Raw genomic sequence first — 22685 nt, 5'->3', positions numbered from 1 at the left:
CTGGGAAGAGTTTAAAATATTATCAGAACTGGAAGAATTAGCGGCGAAAAGGAACAACTGGTTTATAATCCTTGAAATGGTAGGAGTCTATTTTGTTTATTTCGAGGTTTCTTTCGTGTTTGCTGTACGAATACATTTTATGAGCTTGTACAGTGTGTCGTTTTGCTCGGTTTTGCGAAGACGTGACCGACTATTTAAGGCTTTACATCATCGTATTAACTTCAAAAAGAGTTCTTAAAAGTGTATTTTGGAGTTTTAATACAACAAATATCACTTTAAAGGTTTATAGAGTCGACTGTAATCACTGCATGAATTTAATAATCAAAAAACAACATTCGAAGTTCACTGCTTGGTGATTTATATTATTTGTGCTGTTTTGATGTTTTGAAGGTTTAGCTATAATGTATTAACTCTCTATTAATATAAAGTATTAACTCTCACTTAAACTGTGAAAGTCTATAACTTAATGCAACGGAAAGCAGCAGGAAAACGGGTGATTTCACTTCACCTTTACGAATGTATTTGTTTCCAAAAAATTTGAAACATCAGCTATCGGCTTTACATTTAGGACATTTCATAATATTGAAGGTTAGGTCTGGCTAGCTCAGGAAATATTTTGCTTCGTTTGAAATGGCGAGGGGTTGCTGCATGCATGTATTTCTAGTAATTATATGAATTGAAAGAGGATATTATAGGTCTAAGTGGAGGAGAGCTTTTGATATTGTTTTGTCATAAACTCTGATTAAACTAGCTATAATTTTCGTAATCCAAGGTATGCAATCGAGTGGTATGCCATTTTCACAGCTTTTTCTTAAGCGGACACTTTGAATTTATCCAAAGACATCTGGCCACAAACCGCCCAATGAGTGTGCCTTTATTTCATTCATATTTCGTGATGTGGACATAAGCACCCACTGTGAATTGGTTAAAAATAGGAACCGTTTGAACAGCAGCAAAACAATTGATTTGAACATTCTAGTCACATCAATTGATTCATGCTGAAATTCCTGCACGTCTGCCGTTGACTATAAATATAGAGCGGAGTTGAATTGAATCAGAGAAGAATCGCCAGAGCTGAAGCTGAGCTGAATTGATTTGTCCTGATCTCGAAAATCACAGTAAATTGAAAGGTAGGTTGAAATAATTGAATAATGAAGACCGTTTTATCAGTTTTATGCAGAAAGAGTCGAATGACAATGTTTGTTGACTTCCTATAGATCATCCATTGCTTTCAAACGCCGGCTAAGTTTTGAACGCCTTTGAGTTATTCTGTTATTCCGTTATTATATATATATATATAATGTATATATGATACATAATATACATATAATCTTAATTAAAGACTATAGTTAATTAAGGACCATTTTACTTCCTTTAAGAACGATGCCCAAAGAAAATAAGATAACCTTGACAAAAAAGAATGGCAATGAGCAAACGTATGAGAAAGATAATGAATCTATCCCAGCAGAAAACAATTTTGTGAAAGCTGTGGTAGACTATGGCAACTGGATTATCTACAATACTCAAGGTCCCCAATGGGAGTATAAATTCGTTCCACTATATGGAGGTAATGGCTTTGGACAGATCGACAACGGAGCGACGCCAATCACTGCTGTAAAAACCATCAATTTTGTTGAGAATGGCATTTGTTTGTTTGAACACCACAGCTTTTGGGGGAAAAATTTCGTAAGTTCGTCTTATATCATTTCTCCCAGATAAATTTGTTAAGAATTGTCTTAAATTCATATTTTTATTTCAATCAATCTAATCGGTTTAAATGTTCAAAACATGTATAAATGATAGGCTTTTCACGGTGTTAATTTAGTCACAACAACATGGAGGCGAGGCTAAGGGCCAAGCAATAATTTAAAGGCTATGTTGCCAATTGGTTGCTCAACCTCTTTTCTACTTAGTTGTAATGTAATTACCGAAATGGCATTGCTATATATATGAATGCATGCCTTTGTGTTTCCTTCTTTGTAAATCTTTGCGGCATGCACATATCGCTGCCCGAAGATATATATATATATATATATGCACTTTATTTTGTTGCTTTATCTGAACAAATCAGTTTCTGTGCACATTAATATACGTTCTCAACTCGCCTAGATTTTTAATACCAGTGTTATGTTGTAAATGATAGACAGTTATATAAATAGTTCACATGTAATATTTTACTTACTATAGACCTATACAGACACCACATCTACTGAATCCGAATTTCCCACTGGGGAAGGGGCGAACGGTGTGTCTGGGATCATTGTATTTGGGGGCAGCTGGAAATTGTACACAACAGATGGAAAGAGCAAGACAATTTCTAAGAGCGAGTGCCCAGATGTGTCGACAATTGGTCTCAATCACGACACAATTTACAAAGTGGAAAAACTTTAAATGGGCTGTGAAAGCCCCTCGTGATTTGTGTATTAAATACTACATTTTAATATCACTTTAATTCCACGTTCTTTTTCAATAAAATTAAAAAATGTTAGAATTGCATTTTATATATTCTCGTCAATCTCTTACCATATAGACTTAATAAATTTTCGAAAATTTGAATCCTAAAATTTCTCAAAACTAACTTTGCACGCCTTCATTTAACTGCTGAATGCAAAGCACTACGGATGGTAGATACGCAATATATTAGTGGGTTTTAAAAATCGGCAAAAGGCTGGAAAATTCAAAAGTAAAACATTTTATAAAGATTATAGAAGCTTCAAAACTCAGCTGAATCCCGTTTTCTTCTTACGCGACCTGCGATAGCGTACAAGCTAGCATCTAGAAGCGCCTTTTATTCCTTCTTGGTTATAATTAGTTTGCTTGCGCACGCAGGCAGGGTGTTAAAAGGGGCTAGCACAGTTTTTTCTGTCGCACAGTTTTTTAGACACCCTGTATAGTCGTTCATTCTCGTTGAATTGTACATGCTCTTTATTACGACGAATTATGACGAATTGTGTTATGTTAAAACCAGGCTATACGCTGCATGTATACGTATTTAACACCTGCCAAAACATTAATTACTTAAACTTTTTATATACAGTATAAAGACAATATGGATAATAAGCTGGAATGTCTCATTAATAACTATTGTTTTTAATATACAGGGTGTCCCAAAAAAATGTCCCCTCTATTGAAATCAAGCCTTTGTTTGAATCTGATTGCCTTAATATTATTATAAACCCAATTGAAAGCAAGACGCTTTATTTGAATGCCTCAACCTAATAAATATGCTATTTACACACTACTGCGTTGATCATGCATTCAAATTCCAACAAAAGCTTCATTTCAATAGCGAGGACTTTTTTTTGGGACACCCTGTATTCAGCACATGTAAAATACGCCGTATCAAACGAGATTTAGGAATACAGCAGGGGTTAGATGATTAAACGTTTGCAAACTTACATTCCTCACAGATCAAAATCAAATGTCAGTCCTAGGGAGACCAAACACTTGTAAGCAATGAAATATACAACACAAAACGGATGCTGTATAAATTACTGAACTCCCACGATGAATAATAATAGTTCACCAAAGTCAAAATAATAAAGCCGGCGTGTACTGGGAAACTGTGCAGGCCATAAAACGTTTAACACAGCGACTAAACACAACACGTTAAAAGTAAAATAGCACACAACTTACCTTTATGCATATGATACTTATTTTGGTTGTATATGTCTGTGAATTGACGAAGCGAATGCAGCAACACGATAACAGGCGACCAGGTGTGATTTTACTGTATAATTAACCGGTTTGACCAGTTTTCAGGGTTGGTACGTTTCTGAATAAATAAGCCAAACATTGTTATTGGCGGTACTTTGATTCCTTTGTTTTGAACAAAGGAAACGAATGTTATGTTAATAAATTTGGCTTATTTATTCAAAAAATCTACCAACCCTGCCAGTTTTCGTCACCAGTTCCCCATCACGCTAAGCAGGCCTGAGGCCAGTAATAAGAACCGCAATAATCCATTACATGAACATTTAGAACAAATCGCCAATGGGAACGACAAATGTTTTTGAGTATTGCAGTCAAAATTACACCATTCAATTTTCCTTGCAACTTGCAATGCAATTATAATTTTGAGGAATGTTAATTTGCAAGGAGTGTTCCCGGGCGTACGAAATGTACGTTATTGTCAACTTTAGATGCCTCTGCAGGAGTAGAATTGCATTGCAAGTTGCAAGGAAAGTTGCTCAAATATGGCTAAACCCAGCATTTTTGCGGACGATACATTGGATACAAGCATAAGTTACGCCTCCAATTCAATAGAGGAAATACAGAATGTTTTTAAAGGCTAGTTTCCAATCAGGAAAATTCTCCTTTGGATCGGACAGGACAGGAAAATCCTGTCATTACATATCACAATCACGCATGTAGATGTATAGAAAACGGCTGGCAATCGGCTACTCGTACATTTAATTATATCCAAAAATCTTGTAATAAAGTAATATCGCACTAAAAATTGAAAACCGTTACAAGAATACAATATCAATAAAATACTGATAGGATGAAATATACTCGGAAGAACAGCCTCTTGATTTTAAATTGTTTTTCTTTGTTTAACTTGTTTTAAAGATAAAATCGTTGGTGTACAACATGTTGTTCTTAAGGGTATTTCATTTCTATAACACAACACTTGGGCCATACCATAAAATTCTCGGGTTATACAAAGTTAGGATTTTTTGTCTGCCCAGGGCTGTTTCGTCCCCGATACAAGTATGGCGTAAATAATTGAAGTTACCACATATATTATAAGTGTTATCCAAAAAACAATTTTCCATTCTTCAGGATCCTAAAATGGGCAAATAAAAGCAACAATAATGAGCATGTCCGTCCAACTCGTTTTTGCTTTTTTTCAGAGGGAGAATGCTTACAAATTGAGCTGAGGTTGCTCTTTCCGTATGGTCGCATAACTGCATGATTGGCACTACATTTCATACAATTAAGCCCCAGCAAATAAACACGCTTAACTGGTTTGTAAACTTATATTTGAGCTATTAAAAGTTTTAAAGCGCACAAAATGCGAAATTTGTAAGTCTTCGATTTTCTTGCCATGAATTTTCAGCATGCATTCTGTTACATTATCATCTGCAGAGTCTCAGACATTTGAGCCCCCAATGAAGTCAGCGGTAAACTGCCTAAGCCTTCGCCTGCCATATCTTCAAAATTTGCTGGCTTTGAAAAGCCTTGTGGAAAAGCTTATTATGACTTTTTCAATAAAAGATTGATTGGCGAATTAAATTTCCCCGGCTACACAATATTGGTATAATCTGCTGTCAAATACTGCGTTTAACACAACATTTGTGCAATTTTCATGGCGTTTTTAGAGAAATGGGTACTGCTAATACGAATTTAGTAATTTAAAGCCTTTTATCGCAACCCAATATTTAATTTGCCTACGTTTTGTTTTTGCGAAACCGCAGCAGACTGCAGGCTCGATGCCTAAAAATTCCGGCAATATTTTCCTTATTCAGTTCCATTACCTTAGAATGTGCGATGTATCCAGTTAGCATAGGACTGAGAAATCCTGGCATGGAACCAAACGTGTTCGACAGACCCATCAACAACCCAGCATAGCGTGGAGCTATGTCCAAGTGATTGACGGCATAACCAGCCGCATTTATGCCAGAAAAACCAACGCCAAGAACAAGAAATATAACACACAAATATCGCTGCGTCGCGTAGCTTGTGGCGACAATAAAAATACCAGCAAATATGCAACCTGGTAAAGAAATAAGGAAACGAATTGAATCTGTTTAAGGTGTACAGTAATGAGGGGGTCACCGTTCGTTATTACTTAGGGATGACGATAACTGTTTTATTATATACACAAACTTTGCCGCCCTTTCGGTACATTTTGGTGTGCTATTATCAACTAAAGCTTGGATTTCAATTTCACTCAACTCCCCAAATCATTTTTTTTTACTTTCTCTACTAAACAGATATCAGCCAGCCAATGAAATTGCAGCATACCTCATATCTGGCGCTTGTGTATATAATAAAAGGATTTAGTGTTTTACTGCATGTGCGTACGTATGAAAAACGGGACAATGGAAAACAGCCCATAAGAATAAAATTTAAATACTTACCTATAGCGTAACACAGAGCACGAACATTTCGTATTGACATGATTTTGTACTTGATAAGAAAGTCTGCTGAAAGTCCTCCTAAAGGTCCTAGTACTGACTTGAGCATATATGGACAAGCTGCCAGAAATCCCATCTAAATGAAATTGAAGATCGTAAAACTGAGCAGATACGCTAAGAAAATGAAATTCATTTCGAGTATAATGCTCGTCAGTGGAGTCAGGAGAGTTTTTCCCAAGTACTGCTGGTTGCCCTTGTTAACAGCTCACAGCTCACAGCTTAACAGCTCACAGTCCGCACAGACAAAAAAACTTAAAGTGGAAGTCAAGTCCGTATGTAAACAAACGGTTTACATTTTGAACTTCTATAATTTTTGAAATACGTTGTGTTGTCTAAATATCTAACAACGTTTAGGTTTGCGCTGCTTTTAAATGAATATGAAGTAGGGTTTTGATGGAAAAAAATCGGAACATGAAAAAATTTGACAAAATTCTTATCGCAGGGCCGTCTTCCACTTTACAGCTCTGCTTTTCATCCAGATATCCTAATATTACATAAGGAACTCGCAGACATTAGACTAACTGACGTGGATTTTCATTCGCCCAAAATTTTCCAGGATAAAAAGGATAACTATCTCTGTAAATAAATGGACTTTGATATGTCGACATGGAGACTCCGAAGAATTTCAAAAAGGAACTGAATTATTGTACTCAAATACAATTTTCCTCAGGTTAACTTACGTGTTTGATGTCAAAATGGAGAATATCCTTCAGGAAAGTTGGCATTTCTGTGAAGAGTGTATAATATCCCCAGCACGCTCCGAAGTGTCCAATGTTTATTCCCCAAACCGGTGGCGATGTCAAAATCTTTCCCCACGGCGGACAGTCGCTCTGGAACACAATACAAAAACATAAAGCCCAGAGCTGCAAGAAGCTGCGGGCATCACTATATTTGAGGAACGTTTAATGTAAAATGGCAGATTCTATTCAATAGTGGAACCATAGACCCTATTCGATAGTGAAATCAAGAGCAATGGTGTCACATAATTTTGAAGAAGGTCTTCAGAACTTCGATTCCTCCCGGAGGAAGGTTGAAACTCTGGTAAAACTAACTTCCCTCCTTTGCAAAAATTAGGTGCCGTATTTTACCAAAAAACGACACTTATAAATTAGGCCGCTGGAGATATATAAACAATTCTACTGGTACAATGAATACTACAGGTACACAGCTATATTTCAAGGAGGACGATCTTTCGAAAATAAACATGAAAATTTAGGCTGTCAGCGCGCTGGTGACAATGATTACAGCTTGTGTAGACTTGTAACGTTAGGAATTTGATTCAGCTAAGGAGAATTTTGTGTCTTCAAGAACATTAGGTGAAAAGTAATCATCGCTCGCGCACTATGATTTAATATTAATCGTAAAAGAACAGCCATATACTTGTATCAGCTGCATATAGGAAAACTTACTTCGATCTTTTCATCCGCTATACTCCCTTCGATATAATCTTTTTCACTTTCTGATATCGTCGGATGCACGGCGGGTGATTCGTAGGCAAAAAATTCCCAAATAAGATACCACAGAATGCTCATTGAGCCTAGATCAAGAAGTTAAACGTTATTTGAAAACCAAAACAACTGCTGCAAAGATCTGACTTCAGGTGAAATGAAAACCATTTTGCCTAAGACATATTCTTGAAATCCTCTGGAAAACTTGTTCATACCAAAAAAATAGAAGACAGTGGGCCAGCCACCATCAAATCCGTATTTACACAATAACCCAGTCAGTGGAAGAGCAACAATGTTTCCAACTGCTGCACCTGAGAATTAGAAAACATTATTAATCACTACCAATAGTATATCAGAGGTTATCATTGTGAGCCACTAATTTCACCATTTTAAGATATTTTAGAAAATCAACTGCCTGCCACATCTGCCTACTGGAAACAAGTCTAGATTTCATCAAAGCAATATTATACTGCTTCTTACCAGCAATAGCAGCCGTAACGAGGGTACTACGTTCAGAAACAGGAGCCCACTTGCTCCATAATCGCGTGATTGCAAGGATAACTAACTCCCTATGAATGTAAATATTCTGTCATATGATTGGCATGCCAACAGGGAGGGTAACTCATCATACATTTGTGCTTGTAACTAGTGGAAGAACGAGGATTTAACACTGTCATCGAAAAGTGAAATAAACACCCTGGCAACAAAGCACGATTGATTTTTATTGCATTTTATACGTACCAAAAATAGACCTTCAAATACTCGAAGTCCTATCAAAGCTCCGACACTATATCTCGCTGCCACTGGCGTCAATAGAGTGAGCAGAGCAGAGAGCAGAACGCCGTATCCAAACACTCGTGTTCCTCCTAATTTCATCGCGATCCACGCGCCTGGAACTTGCAAAGCCCAGTAACCATAGAAAAATGAACCTAATACAATACCTAATGAAAAAAGAAACCGTCACAATAGCGTTACATTTTTATTGGTATGCATATAGTCATCATGTTCTTTTGGCTATATTTGTTAACTTTAAAATTTTAAGGCCCGTTTCAGACGTAGAAATTTTTATGTGCCGAATAGAATGCAAATTGTCTTAAGGCTTAAGCTCATTAACATTAGGTTCGGCAAATGAAAAGTTCGACGACTGAAACAGGCCTAGGGCAGGTTCGTTTACAATTACAATAAAACACCTTCGAGTATTCGGGCAGCTTTTCTGTGCGGGCAAAGCAGATATAGTGGAAAACAGCCTAGCCATAAGTTTACCTTGTGTTTTCGAGTTCCAGTGGAATTCGGCTGGTTCGCTGACAGTCACTCCACCACGTGTATACGTGCGATTATTCACCATGGCAACAAGTGCAACATTCAGATTGATCCTCAAACCGTAAATGTTCACAAAACCGAGAAACACTAAGAGCAACAGCACGTAACGTTTTGGAATTCCGTAGGAAAGAGAAAATTTTGAAGATTCTGCTATTCTCGAGTCCTTCCTCGCTTCCTCATCCTGTTTCGCGAGCAATTCAGAGCTTCCTTCACCAACTTGTTTTTCGATATTTTCTTGTCTGTTTAATTCTTCACCTTCATTTTTTGTTGCAATCTCGTTGTCTTCTTCAGAAATATCCCTCTTTTTTGTACCACTCTTGGTGTCTTCCAAATTTGAATCCATTTGGATGAAAACAATATATGGCGGGAAATTTTATATATCTTCAAGAAGCATCTTACACGTGGTTACTAGAATACAAAGCAAAAGCTAGTTTTTAAATGTCGATTTACGACAATGATATTTATGACAGTAAAGGAACATAAGCACAACTGTGTCAGAAAAGATGCTCATAAAAAAATGCAGTTTAGGGTGAGAACTGTGAAATGAGAATGGGACCAGTCAGTTTTGCATCGGCAGCGTTGCACGAGTACAAATCGTTCGAAGCAACTTTGTAAAGAAAGTTCCTATGCTGCTCGAGTCCCTTGTACGAGATTTAGCGTTGCTGGGTTTGAAAGGATGGAATAAGATCTTAATTTAGTATATACATACAAATTAAAAACGTTTAAGATTTGATCGCGCGGCAGGAGTCAACCATAGCTGTTCTCGATCAAAATCTGTCATTTTGCAATTGTCTTCAGAAGCAATTATAATCAGTCTGTTAACGAGGTTCGCTTAAATCAAACGACAAATCGGTGCCTCCGTAGCCTAATTTATTTAGCGATCCAACGACAAAGCGTTTTAAACAAGCATTTGAAATACGCGAGGTTGAAATAAACATTAATACAACTAAAACTAAAAGACAGCTTCACAAACAAACAGCATTTAACTCATACAATGTATGTTGCTGTTGACTTCTGAAACACGTCTAAATGGCCTAAGAACCAAACCATAGTTTTAAACATAAATTCTTCGATATTTTACCATTAGAAATCCATAAAATAGTTTAAAACATATAAAAACACTTACTTGTATGTATTTCATTTTTCAACAACACCGCCATAACGTGAAATCAAAGACCGTTGCAAAATTGACAGGTGGCTACAACGCTAGCTAAAATTATGATCATGCAGCGATGTAATTATATTACTATATAAAACTAGGGCAGGAGGATATTTCACTACAGTAAAGGGATAATTGCTAAAAAAATATTGTTATTTAGCGATAGTTTTCTTTTAAAACATTCCCAGAGGTCGACAATTTTTTTAAAAAAACGATAATATACAGGTGGACTGACCATCGACCATCTTCGCCGTTTAAATTTTCGGCAAACATTTTCAAATGGCAATACCTGTAAGGAATATCAGTTGTAGGAGACAGTACTTTGCGTAATACGGCCGTATTTGACAACTATCAACCCTTAAGGCCCAGATTTTTAGATTTAATGTATATTAAGTCATGCATGCAGGTTTCCATTTAGTCGTATAATTGTCGTGCACAGGTCATTTTCACAGATAAGAAATAGTCCGGATGTAATTTTGTTTTTATTCCTTGCACACACATAGAAATATTCGATGTCATCAGCCACCTTGACATATATATTCACGACGCTTGCGAGTCGAAACTAAATGGAAACCAGGCATTAGAGCCTAGAGGAAGATTGTTGAAGATTGATTACAGTAAGTGCTAAAGATGCATGAATTAATTCCGCTTGCGAAATGCGGTCTGTAAATAGACCCGGAGAAATTAATTCTGTCATGGCTGGAAGGAGCAAAAAAAATGGGAAAGATCCTCACGTTTCGTTGCAAAATGTTGTAAAATGCCGGAAATAGACATCTTTTTCATCAAATGTTAAGGCGGTGTTACACTATGCAACTTTCCTTGCAAACTTGCAATGCAATTCTACTCCTGATGCATCTACAGTTGCCAAATGCGAACATTTCTTACGATCTGCTAACGTTTTCTTAGCATTTCGAACACTCTTTACAAAACACTCGCTACAAAATTTAACGAATTTAACTTATTTTGTGACGAGATTTTTCTAGATCAAAATGCTGTTCATAGTGCGTAGTGGTCGCCCTGACTACATACAAGATTATAGAGCAATTAGTATTTTCTAGGAATTTTAATTCAATTTGATTCTATATAATAATTTAAATTACAACCAATAATATATAATATACATATGCAATGAATTGGTTTATTGAGAACCCCATGGAATCCCGGTCATTGTGTGCAAAAATACTAGCAAAATAATATTTAGTGAATATCACTATTGTCAGACAAGGACGATATCTTTTTCTACTGGACTTAGTATTGTGAATAAGTTGTCCACGAGATGAAATTTGCGTTTGTTCATTATCGAATTTTACACTTTGAAAATCTTCTTTACGCTGTACCCCTGTGAAAACAAAACATGCAATATACGAGTTATTTACCAATGACTATACTGAACTCTTCCACTACAGGGTGTCTCAAAAAAACCTTATCGCCACTTTAACATGCCGTAATGATTTAAATAATGGTTTCAGCGATTTGATTTTTACATAGCAGAAAAGAGGAGTTATTCAGCTTTTCTCGAGTTTACCATAAAGATAAATTATGACTTACCGGCATCGAGTAGAAAAATATTCCAATTACGAGAAGTATCAAGACAAGCAGAATGAAACCAATGATATACCATTTGTAGTTTCTCCAGATGATGTAACGCATTGATTTCCAAGGAGACGTGAACCACCGGAATGACGTTGCAGGACGACTGAAAAATGGAAGATTACCACAAAATTAAGCATCGCAACTGTTTCTCGAGCGAGCCTATTAGGGAGCTTATTTCATCGTGTGAACCAGCCTTAACAAACCAGTCACACTTAATGTGAAATCAGGCTTTCTGCGTTTGACGTCATTATAAGAAAGGTTCATTAGAATGGACAAACTATAACAAGGTATTACTGTGGCTCCTCTAAGGCAGGATTTGCATTTGGGTCGTTTCTTCCTAGACCAGCAGGCTTCAATGCACTTTCCTCTGCTGTTAATAATTCCAGGGACATTTCAACTTTACCCTAAGATGGTAAAAGAACATAGATTTCAATCACAATATCAGACATACAGAAAGCGATAACATAACGTTTATTCATAACAATGGCGTGTTATAAACTCTCTGTCCGTCTGGCTTTATCAAATTAGGCTAGATCTTTTTGCAGAATAAAAAATAGGTACGCAAGCGTACAAATATCTGCGTTAATTAAAATTATATGATTAAATTGTAAAGAATTCTCATCTACCAGAAATTCTCCATATGATGAACTGTAAAATATTTCCTTTCCCATCTAATAGGTAGTATAATATTAAGTAGTTCTAGTTACTGAATAGCAATGCGGAATAACACTTACAACTTCTTAAATCGTCTTCAATGTTAACTTACATCAAGTAACTGGCTCATAAAAAAAAACGCTCTACAAACGCTTACCGCCAAAATTCTTTCGTCACCCTCTTCACCAACCACTGGCCACCAGCCGTACATTCTTTTCTGTTCAAAAAGCGACACCTCCTCCTTTTGACTGCTCAGGAACTTCGCATCTTCCAAATCAGGAAGTTGATGAAGACCACATTTACTCGCTTTCTTAGCAGGTTTTGTAAGATGGTCAAGATTAAGCTCAGCCGCACCTGATGATGAGTGAGTAGTTAGATCATTCAAATGTTCCTTGGTAATTCTATATACAACAGTGTCTCTCAACACCACGGAATGTTCACCTGGCCATGGTTTTAGCGGACTAAACCGGACTTATTTTCCAATTAGGGGCAATAAAACCCCAACCTGCCAACACACTCACTGGTCAATTGGGGAAGCAATGCTGCTTAGACCGTGAATGAAGAGGCCAAGCATTACATGCAGTATACATCCCTTTTTAAATGGCTATAGAAGCAACTTTAGTTTATTTAAGAAGTTTAACCAAATATAGTTTACCTAAGAAGTCATCGGGCGAGAATGAATCATTGTCCCAAACTTGAACCACCAGCGTCGGTGGTAATCGTTCTTCAGTTGAATCCAGGCTCCAGAAATGACTCTGCAAGAAAACGAAAAAATTCAAAAGATCCTTTCAAAAAAAGCCAACCAAACCATGCCCGAATCACGGTCAAACGTGGATAATGTTCAAAAGCGATATACCTTCTTCTTGACAACCATGATTTTCTCCGCAGCAAGGTAATCAAATGGAAACACCATTCTCCAGTTGAAATTTCCTTCGCCATCCAGAGATCTAAAGAAACAGAGAATATTTAGTAACGCAAAAAGTCTTCTGTAACAAAGAATAAAATCATTTCGCCGATATTGACGGTTGTTTTGTCTAGATCTTTTAGCTTGCATTACCTGTAGTGAACGTCAGTTCGCTGCTTCTCATTGATACCTGCTACCCAGCTAAAAGACAAATATTATACGATGATCCGATATTTGAAATACATACACGATCTTGAACGCTTGATTAGAACGACTTACTGAGTTTTCTCAATTATTGTGATATTTACAGACTGATATAGAAGTTGTCTCCGGAGCTTAACAACTAAATTGACCTGACGTCTCCGGAATGTCAACATTTTGTACATAAACCAAGATATGACTTGTTAAACACAAAATAAGGTATTTTAACTCCACCTTGAGTTTTGTCTCGCTTTAAACTAAGACCTCGGGTTTACGTGATGTTCACATCCAAAGTTTTTTTTTTTTTTTTTGTATTTTAAGAAAATATGGGGAGGAACCTTCACCGAATTTCCCTCGGAAAGCAATTTATTTCCTAATTATGTCATAGGCATGCTATTATTAAAAAATTTTTAGCAAAACAAGGGGAAAGAAGTTTCTTTTTAACACTTTATATTAAAAGAAACTAGAGTGGACAGAATTAGAAAAATTGTGATTCGACAATTAAGCACAGCAACGTCCAAATTTTAACCTATAACTTCGAGTTTGTTTCTTGATCTGAATATAATAGTCTAACACTAACCATTTCACATAGATGTCACTCATTTGCTCCCCAGTGATCGAGGTTTCGTCCAGAATAACATCACTTGTGTTCCAAACAATAATGCGAAGTTCGTAGCTACTTGGATTTCGCGGTGAAATATTAAATGGCGGTCCTGGAGTTCCGAGATGTTTGGGAAAGATGTCCACAAACAGTTGCAGTTTACCCTATAACAATTTAAAAAGGATTAAATCTCTTAAAATTGCCTGCAATCTGATCTGCAATATTAGAGCATTCTGTGCTGGATTCCGTATGTAAATTAGGCATGCATGTAATTGAATTTAAAGTCAGCAATGTGTATTGTTGAGTACAATATCTCAGTCTCGAGGTGCGTGGAAACGTTTAAAAAAATGTACTTGCAAATCAAAATGCATGCCCAAAGACTGCTAAACACAAAAATAATTTTTCCAAATTTTGCCCAGTATTGATGAGTCGACTGGTTTGGAGCACATACGCTACCTGTTCAATATTGGGTTGAATACGATTGTACAATCGTCGTGTCTCGACATGTTCCGGCACAAAAACATTCAACGAATTCAGGACGTGAAGTGCCAATCTCTGATCAGGCGCTCCCATGTGGGAATGGATGACAAGACCTCGTTCTAAGAGAAGATATTCTGTCAAAAAACATTGCAGACGAAAGATGCAAGAGCACAAGACTAACAGTGGTTCGACTTCGACTTCGATTTCGAACATAATGACGCCAAACGAGAAAAGCCTAATGTCACATGACGTTTGATTTGCTCGTTATAGTGTTTTCGGAGCCAATCAGTACTAAAATTGATAATTAACATCTTCAACAACACTCACCAAAAGCGCTGAGGGTGTGAGTCTGTTGGTCAATAATGACTTGAGTATTGCCAATGTAATGCGGCTTGCAGAGGCTCTGATTTTCGCACCATTCAGCAAGCAACTCCTTAGGAGTACGACAGTCACGCCATTGGTTTGGACCAGATCTGAAGTTGACAAAAACTTTAAACGTCCGAGATACGTTTACAACATATTAGAAGTGGTTTTTTTGAGTACAAGGCCATTTCTAAGGATTCGTTATCGGGGCGGAGGGTTGCGGGAGTTGAAGGTAAGTCAGCAGACCCTCTTTCGACATTCTTCTGCATTTTTGATAGTCACTATGACCTGATTTTCCGAATTTTGAGGGACACCTGCTGACAAATTCATTTCGGTAGAGCGAGGTTTGTTAAGAAAGCGTTTCGACTTAATGCGGTTCCTATATATGCACTTACAAGCAATATGTTTCAGGTAAACCACAGGTACCCCTATGACTTGACAGGAATCTGTTCTCTAAATCAATCACTGTTTCACCAATGACGTCATCATGGGAAATGAGGTCGTAGTCCATAACTCTGACACAAAGATCTTTGTGGATTGGAAGAGTGGCTGTTAACTCAAACATCCTAAAAAATTATATTTCGACGCAACTCAATAAATAAATGTTACTAAATAATGGCGTGCGCATGCGGTTTTTAGCAGAAGTGCATTTGAAATAGACACGGGGAAGAGGGACGGGGGGAAACTATGTCAAAATTTGAATTGTATTGATGTTTGAATGAAGTTTTCTCATCATAACTTTGTTCTGAAGAAGGATTTTCTTTAATTTGGGTTTCGAGATTTACTAAATTACTTTTGTATTCTCAATAATTTGTCTGGCTAAACAGATTGAGTCATGACAAAGAAATAAATGGGAAGAAGGTTAAAAGATAACCTTAGTCTGAAAGGTTTGCTAAACAAAGAATTTGTCTCTCTTCTCCCACGACTAAGTATTTATCATTGACCAACAATTCTTTGAACTAATCTGAGTGATGTGATCACTTCTCAGTTACGATTTTTCAGCCATTACAAAATACATACCTTCCAAAGAGAGGATTGAGGGAATTTGGGACATATTTTTCGCGATCATTTATCTTTTGTTTGCCCAACTTCACTACCAAATATGGATCGGCCTTGAATGAAAAATACACACAAATTCGTTAAATTACGTGCTCGATAAATTTAAGATATTATTCCAAACTAAGGACTCTGAAAAGAGATTCTGCGTAGATTCCTTACCAAACCGTTGGCGTCCATTGGTTGAAGATCGATGCCCTGAAAAATTGAAAAAAATATATGGATTAGGTATAGAAAACACCTTAGCGATATCAGCTGACACGATTTTCGGGATATGATGATAAAAAGACTATCAGCTTGATCCCATTTTAGCTAACCAATAGAAATTTTATAGAATATATTATAGACAGCTAATTCAATGCAAAAGCCAACTGTGATGTTTCATTTAAATGGTAACTGGAAATGCATGTCTTTACCTTTATGACATAAACACGAACAATACATTCCACTGGGCAACTTGGGGGTAGATGATGTAAATATTTCGGAGGTAGTGGATCTTTCGGATTATTCGGTAGAGGGTAAACTCTGAATGTACCCTAAAATTTGAAAATAACAGTTTAAATCCATAACGTCTCTATTACCAATGTCTCTATTATTGACGAATTTGATGTCCTGGTTTCTATGCATTTGATTACTTCTATATTACATCTATACCAAAGGAAAAACTTGGACTAGCAATTTAGCAATTAGAATTCTATTCAATGAAAGGTCCTAGGAACCATAGGAGGTTCCCCTCTTCATCGTCTTCCCAGATTAAACTTAGACACGTTAGAAAATATATTTAGCTTGCAAATTTCTGATTCATTAGAACGCAAGAAGGAGGAATTTCGTTTCAAACTAATCGGCATATTTGTTTACATTTTCAGGCTAAGCCAATCAGAATGCCCAAAATTTTTATACTTCATGTAAAGCGGTAAATAATGTAGCTTTTTACCGGAAGTAGTCAGTATTTACGCATTCTGATTGGGCAACTGAAAATGTAAACAAACATGATGATTGGTCTAAAACGAAATTCCTCCTTGTTTTAATCGAACGCACCTTAAATTCTCCGACAGTATGTTCGTCACTCTCTTCTCTCGTTCTATTCTTTCCTCGACGGATGGTGAACGTTTGAACAAAATCTTCAAACCTTTCAAATCCATCGCATTCTTCAAGCTCGCTTGGATATATCTGGAAAAAACAACTTACGCCTTTTTTTCTTTGTATCATTAAAGAAAGGTGTGCTGTGAGGAACGGTCATTGATGATGGTGGTTTGACAGAAAAAAGGTGGAAACTATTAACACCAAACCGAAAGTGTTGCAAAATATGCAACTCATTGTATCATTGGCACATGTTCAATGTTAAAGATTAACGGTACTCTGTAATGAGTGTGCATTGGTTACGTACGCTTGTATTCAAAGAGCTTACTCACACTCATTGAGTGTGACATATTAATTTTGCAAATGCTGATCAATGAGAAAGTTTTCTCTGAATATACAGATGGAAAGATGTAAGGTAAATCACTGAAAGGTAAATCAAGCCCAATTCGGCTGGAAATACCGCCATTAAAACGTTATGAGAAGATTAAGATCTCCCACTCCATGAGTTTGAGTGCGAGTGAGCTTTTATAATACAGACGATAGTCCTTGCTTATACCTTGATCTTGTCGTATCCTTTCTCCAGGTAGTTACCAGACTTCGCTAATTCCCCGGTTGAGGCATAATATTTAGACCACCAATCTAAATCTTCTTCCGAGTCGTGTTTCTAAAATACGTAATACAATATGTAGTCAATTAACATTTATAAATGCCTTTATTTAAATAGATTCAATTTCACTTAATACTTATCTTGTAAGGTATAAAAAAACAGTTGGAAAAGTTATCATGTGCCAAAGTAGGCTACCTTTCGTTTCTTTTCTTCTTTAATCTCAAGCGCGTGAGCTCCTGACTTAGGAGGAATATGACCCTCTAAATTCAAAACAATACAAACTGTTTTATAAAAGGAATTTTAGAATTTAAATTTGATATATCATGACTTTAATTTTCATATAAAATTAAATTCCAGTCAAGGTTACAGGTAGCATTCTATTATTCGTTAAAAACATTTTTCGTTGTTTCCAAGTTTAATGAGACATTTTTGGCCTCAAAGGGTGTATCTTATTGGACACTACAAAGTGTTGGTGAATTCTAAACTGCCACCCATGTCTGTTGACCAACACCGTACCGGGGCTATCTTAATCATTCATCTGAATCACGAATTGTTGTTACAAATCACTCCGTGTGCAATTCGGCCATTTTCAGCGAAAAATAAAAAAATTTTTACTAAACCGTACCTTGAGAATCAGGAGCGTCGATCTGATCACGTGGTTCTCGTCTGTGGTGATGTAAGGATTTCAAACTGCATAAGCCAACGACAGGTTTTCTTCCAAATGAGCGGTTGTCACGAACCTTGATGTTCATTGGGGGCATGTAAAGTTCTTCTCTTGGAAGATACTATAGAAACGTAAGTAATATACTGAGATATAGCTTGTTTTATGTCTTGGTATTTTGGGTGGTATTTTTTGTCTTGGTAAAGCGGGGTCCGAAAATGTCATCTAGTAAATACATCAAACTACCGTCTCCTAGTAGAAACTAAGTTTCCTAGACAAACGAGGTTGATTTTGTTATAAACTCGTTGTTTCAAATGCAAATTCACCGGTATGATATCACATCGTATAGTATATGATGGTATTCGCGACAAGAATGTGCATTTATGATATCTCCTTATGTGATGTAATCTCCCGCTGGTGAATTTGATACGAAACAAATTCAATATCTTGAGTAAGGAGAGTTTTCTTACGTAATCAATGAAACGGAATGTCAATTAAAGTGATCTCTACAATGAAACCGATTTTCGTGTCACAGCTATTTGAAATATTTTGAAGAAGCCTCTTGAGTAAAAGACTTACGATGTCAAAGAAGAAGAGAGGATCATCAAAATTTGGATTCTTAGCAGTATTCATGATAACAGTTGATTCAATTATGTGGCCGCCAACTTCAAACTCAATACTGGGAGACGATACGGTAGCTAGCTGGTATTTCTTCATATTTCGCACTCCCCAACACAAAACCTGAAAACAGAACATTTTCGATGAAGAATTATATCGTGATTACCGTATAGCTAAGTGGCCTTTTTTTTATCTCACCTCGATTGCTGTTCTCTGTAGAACAGGTCGTACACCACTTGGTACCAAATACAGTTCGTTTCTTAGCGGAGGGGCGAATGGCAGATCAGCACCTTCATCCTGTAAAGACACGAGGAAAATTGAAATGCAGAACAGAAATGAAATACCTGAGATGAAAATGGCAAAATAGTATACTTAAGCAGAATTATCGAGGTGTAAATGACTGGAATAATTCAAAAACAGAAAGAAAATATATGCAACGAGATCTCACCAGAAACAATTCGAACGCTGCCAGCATTTCTCCAGCGTCTTCATCTCCTTTGGTAATGTCGTACCACAGGAGTTGGGGCGATGGAGGTTGGCTTCCATTAAGCTTTACGGTTGGTTTCACAATAGTACGGCCAATGTACTCGTCTTTTCCCTGCGAACAAAAGCGATAAAACAAAGTGTTTTGAAATAATATTTTACCACAGAAAAAATTTTCTGCTATAGTAGCACATTAAGTATTTTGATTGCTCGTATTAGTGGTCAATGATCAGCCAGTTTCGTTTGATATATTTATCTACATAGTTCATCTAGATTATACTAAGTTTATTTATACTCAGACGAATGATCTGTCATTCGGATCATTCGTCCAAACAGGACAAACAAAAATCTTCTGATCTAGACAACTAAAGCAAACTGACATCAATTGTTTGCGAAGGTCCAAGCGAAGGTCCAAGCGCACACACAATGGCAATCAAAATGGTTAACTTGAAAACAGTTTTCACCAAAACTTACAACAGCATCTCTGTCAAAGAACTCCAGCACAACATGTGGCGGGTCGCCTTGCACTCCTTCAATATTTCCATAGATCGGGACGTTCTCGAATATCAACGTCTGGTCCCAGGTCGGGCACAGCGTCTGCATGAGGATCTCAGTGGCCTGGCTGGAGTTACCAAAAGACACGCGAACGTACGGATCTAAAAAGAATCACGCTTGAGTAGTAATACTGAACTCTCAGCAAAACATGGCAATGCAAGTTGGTTGGTCAGTTGTAGAGTATTGCTGTTATTTGCGATTGAATCGAATTCAATTCATGCACCAAATGCTGCATGCAACGAGACCATTTATGCATTCACGTATTCCATCAGTATAAAATCCAACAACTTTTTCATATCTTCATTGTATTAACAATACATCATCAAAGAGCATTTATGGTCACGCCATGATTATGGCATGATAGAAGAATTGCATTCCACACTAAGAAATTTTGAAATTTTGAAACGTACCTGACAAGCCTGAAGAGTCAGAAGGAATCATATCTCGCGCTTGATAGACGTACGCACGCAGTTGATATTTGTGGGGTTCTAAAGAAGCAGATTAAATCCACACATTGATATAATGTATTGTCCTTCGTATGGAAGACTTCAGTCGTAGTGTATTTACTCATTCGTACTTTTCAACTTAAAACTAATTACAAATGAAAATGAATACTTACTTTCAAAGGTGATGAACATTCTTGGAGCGTTGAGCATTGGAGCATGGTCTTTGCCCTGTATAATTTATCATATATAGTTGTCAAATACAGAGTGCATGAGCTGAAATCTTAAAGTATGATACTTCAAAGTATTCCAGTTAAGCTATATAACTATTATTAATGTGAACTAACTTCTTGGCTGGTGATAAGAAACACTGCTGGCGCACTCGGTATCATCTGCGTCATCTTACGATGCCAACGACGACGTCGAACCAAGTCCATCTTACGATTTGTGGCATGGAAACGAGTGGTGAATACTGTGGAGTATTCCCAGCCTTCCTTGGAAACCTCTTTACTCTTCGTCTGGAGAATAGCGGTAAAACTACTATCAATCACTTAATGGAGGAAGAGTTGTGCTTTATACAGTCAAGAGAAATATTTTTTGCTGGCAAAAAGATATTTAGGATAAAATAAGTCATTGGTTCATTAAATGACATACGTACATCCGACTCTTTTTTAGAATCCTTTACAAACTTCCTCTCTCTGATCCATCTTCGTCTCCGACACAAATGATACACTTTTTCCACAGGACCATAGGTGGCCAACGTCGCCTCGACGGTATATTCCCATCCTGTTGAACAAAAACATCAAGATGAAATAACTTGAATCTTTACGATTTCAACACATGCATTACACGCGACTGCTAAATTCACCTTCTTCATCGACAGCTCTGTTCAAATCGATTTTCCATTCGCTTGTCCATACCCATCCTTTGGGACATTGAATTTCCTGGCGTGGAGTAATCGCGTCACTTTTCTACAAAAATAAAAAAGAACAATATTTTTAGACCTTCGGGAATTAATTCCTGGAAGTTTCAAAAAGAAACTCTCAGCATAAGACGATTAAACAGGCTTACGAAACCGTAAAGGCTGTTTTTAACTGAATCCGATAATAACGAAATGTAGTGTATCTTAACAACGAGTATTGAAAGGCATTACTGGTAAAGGTATTGAAAAACGATATCATATAGTCTGGACATACCACATCAGTCCACGCGGGAACGGCGGGTTGCCAGGCTGTTCCAGGCACACGGGACTCATTCTCGAACGCATCTTCGAGAAAGCTTTTATGACCAGTATCACGATCATAACACAGGCTGTTGGTAAAGAAGAAACAAAACAAGAAACGTCTCACTAATGCGAGTATTTAGTGCTGTCTGAATTACCATTGCGTTTTTCGTTGCGTTCAATTTAGACAAATTTCATTTGAAATCAGAAATTTTTATCTTAAAAGTAGTCCATTTTTCTTGTTGTCTAATTAAATCATTAAATTTAATATATCCCGAAAGTCTGCTCGAAGAACATGTTTTTTTTCTTTCCTAGACCCTCCATATGTAAGCTTCTATCACTCCTTACCTAAGTTCTGGATCGATAAACCAATCATCCTCCCATTGCCATCCTTCTGGAGGATTGAAACATGTCTTCGGTAAAGCCACCTGAAAGGAAATAATAAGACATCTTTCCTCGTTACACACGCATAAAATCGTGATTAACATTTCATTTTTCGAAGAGGGATTTTTCCTCAAAGTTTAGTACACAGTTAAAAGGAAATAATGTTTGCTATATTTTGAAGATTGCAGCAAATCAATGTTCTGTGATGAATAAAATGAGAACAGGGTTAAAACAACTGATCTGACAGAATACTTAAAAAGAATGAACCTCGAGAGCCCCAATACAACACGAAAGGAATTATCGAACAAGATCTACGTCAAAGGTCAGGAAACAGGTTCTAGATCAATCTTAAAAACGTGCGTTGAAAGAGACACTCGTGAGGTAGTATTCTTCTCCGTTCTAGGAAGTTCATTAATTCTGGATCAGTATTTGACTAGTATATAGTTGCTATATCTAGTGTATTATCAGTTCAGATAATCCACTCACATCTCCTCTTGCGTTGGAAAAACTAGGTCTGGGACAACCCTTTGACGTCCACGAACCCAACACACAAATCTGGTTCTCGTACTGAAAAAATAAGCGCATTAATTAAGGATAACAAAAACAACAATTTCACTTCCTAAAAGATCTTCACAATTTTAGTTTCCTACAGTTTTCTTAGTTTCCTTTACTATTCTCAAAACTTTGTATCAGTTTGTTGTACGTCGTGC

The 22685-nt window shown here is 36.9% G+C and overlaps 2 protein-coding genes and 1 pseudogene across 3 annotated transcripts in view; 1 reads left to right on the top strand and 2 right to left on the bottom strand.

The window, feature by feature from the left end:
* Positions 1-1069: 1069 nt before the first annotated feature.
* On the top strand, positions 1070-2450 carry LOC114535774. The gene is made up of 3 exons (XM_028557093.1): positions 1070-1130; positions 1380-1686; positions 2188-2450. Exons 2-3 carry the CDS (start codon positions 1384-1386, stop codon positions 2389-2391), a joined length of 507 nt encoding a protein of 168 aa, XP_028412894.1. The 5' UTR covers positions 1070-1130; positions 1380-1383; the 3' UTR covers positions 2392-2450.
* Positions 2451-4520: 2070 nt separating this feature from the next.
* LOC114535725 lies at positions 4521-10053 on the bottom strand (annotated as a pseudogene).
* A 1076-nt stretch (positions 10054-11129) lies between these two features.
* Positions 11130-22685, bottom strand: part of LOC114535724 (myoferlin-like) — a 30699-nt gene continuing 19143 nt past the window's right edge. For both annotated transcript variants that reach the window (XM_028557028.1, XM_028557029.1), the window contains exons 29-58: positions 22462-22542; positions 21940-22019; positions 21566-21680; positions 21238-21340; positions 21028-21155; positions 20717-20887; positions 20546-20600; positions 20337-20414; positions 19846-20027; positions 19337-19486; positions 19087-19185; positions 18850-19011; positions 18235-18394; positions 17805-17869; positions 17559-17666; positions 16961-17092; positions 16339-16458; positions 16085-16120; positions 15887-15978; positions 15262-15432; positions 14831-14976; positions 14480-14622; positions 14003-14187; positions 13375-13422; positions 13174-13264; positions 12973-13072; positions 12475-12671; positions 11958-12067; positions 11619-11766; positions 11130-11409 (exon numbers count right to left, since the gene is read on the bottom strand). In XM_028557028.1, coding sequence (XP_028412829.1) covers positions 11377-11409; positions 11619-11766; positions 11958-12067; positions 12475-12671; positions 12973-13072; positions 13174-13264; positions 13375-13422; positions 14003-14187; positions 14480-14622; positions 14831-14976; positions 15262-15432; positions 15887-15978; positions 16085-16120; positions 16339-16458; positions 16961-17092; positions 17559-17666; positions 17805-17869; positions 18235-18394; positions 18850-19011; positions 19087-19185; positions 19337-19486; positions 19846-20027; positions 20337-20414; positions 20546-20600; positions 20717-20887; positions 21028-21155; positions 21238-21340; positions 21566-21680; positions 21940-22019; positions 22462-22542 — 3489 coding nt within the window. In that variant the 3' untranslated portion in view covers positions 11130-11376. The remainder of the gene's footprint in view (positions 11410-11618; positions 11767-11957; positions 12068-12474; positions 12672-12972; positions 13073-13173; positions 13265-13374; positions 13423-14002; positions 14188-14479; positions 14623-14830; positions 14977-15261; positions 15433-15886; positions 15979-16084; positions 16121-16338; positions 16459-16960; positions 17093-17558; positions 17667-17804; positions 17870-18234; positions 18395-18849; positions 19012-19086; positions 19186-19336; positions 19487-19845; positions 20028-20336; positions 20415-20545; positions 20601-20716; positions 20888-21027; positions 21156-21237; positions 21341-21565; positions 21681-21939; positions 22020-22461; positions 22543-22685) is intronic.

The sequence above is a fragment of the Dendronephthya gigantea genome, unplaced genomic scaffold (assembly GCF_004324835.1).
Source record: "Dendronephthya gigantea isolate DGI-Jeju-01 unplaced genomic scaffold, DenGig_1.0 000123F, whole genome shotgun sequence".
Lineage (NCBI taxonomy): Eukaryota > Metazoa > Cnidaria > Anthozoa > Malacalcyonacea > Nephtheidae > Dendronephthya > Dendronephthya gigantea.
Note: the sequence above shows the minus strand (reverse complement) of the source record. Positions and strands in the feature narration are given on the sequence as shown.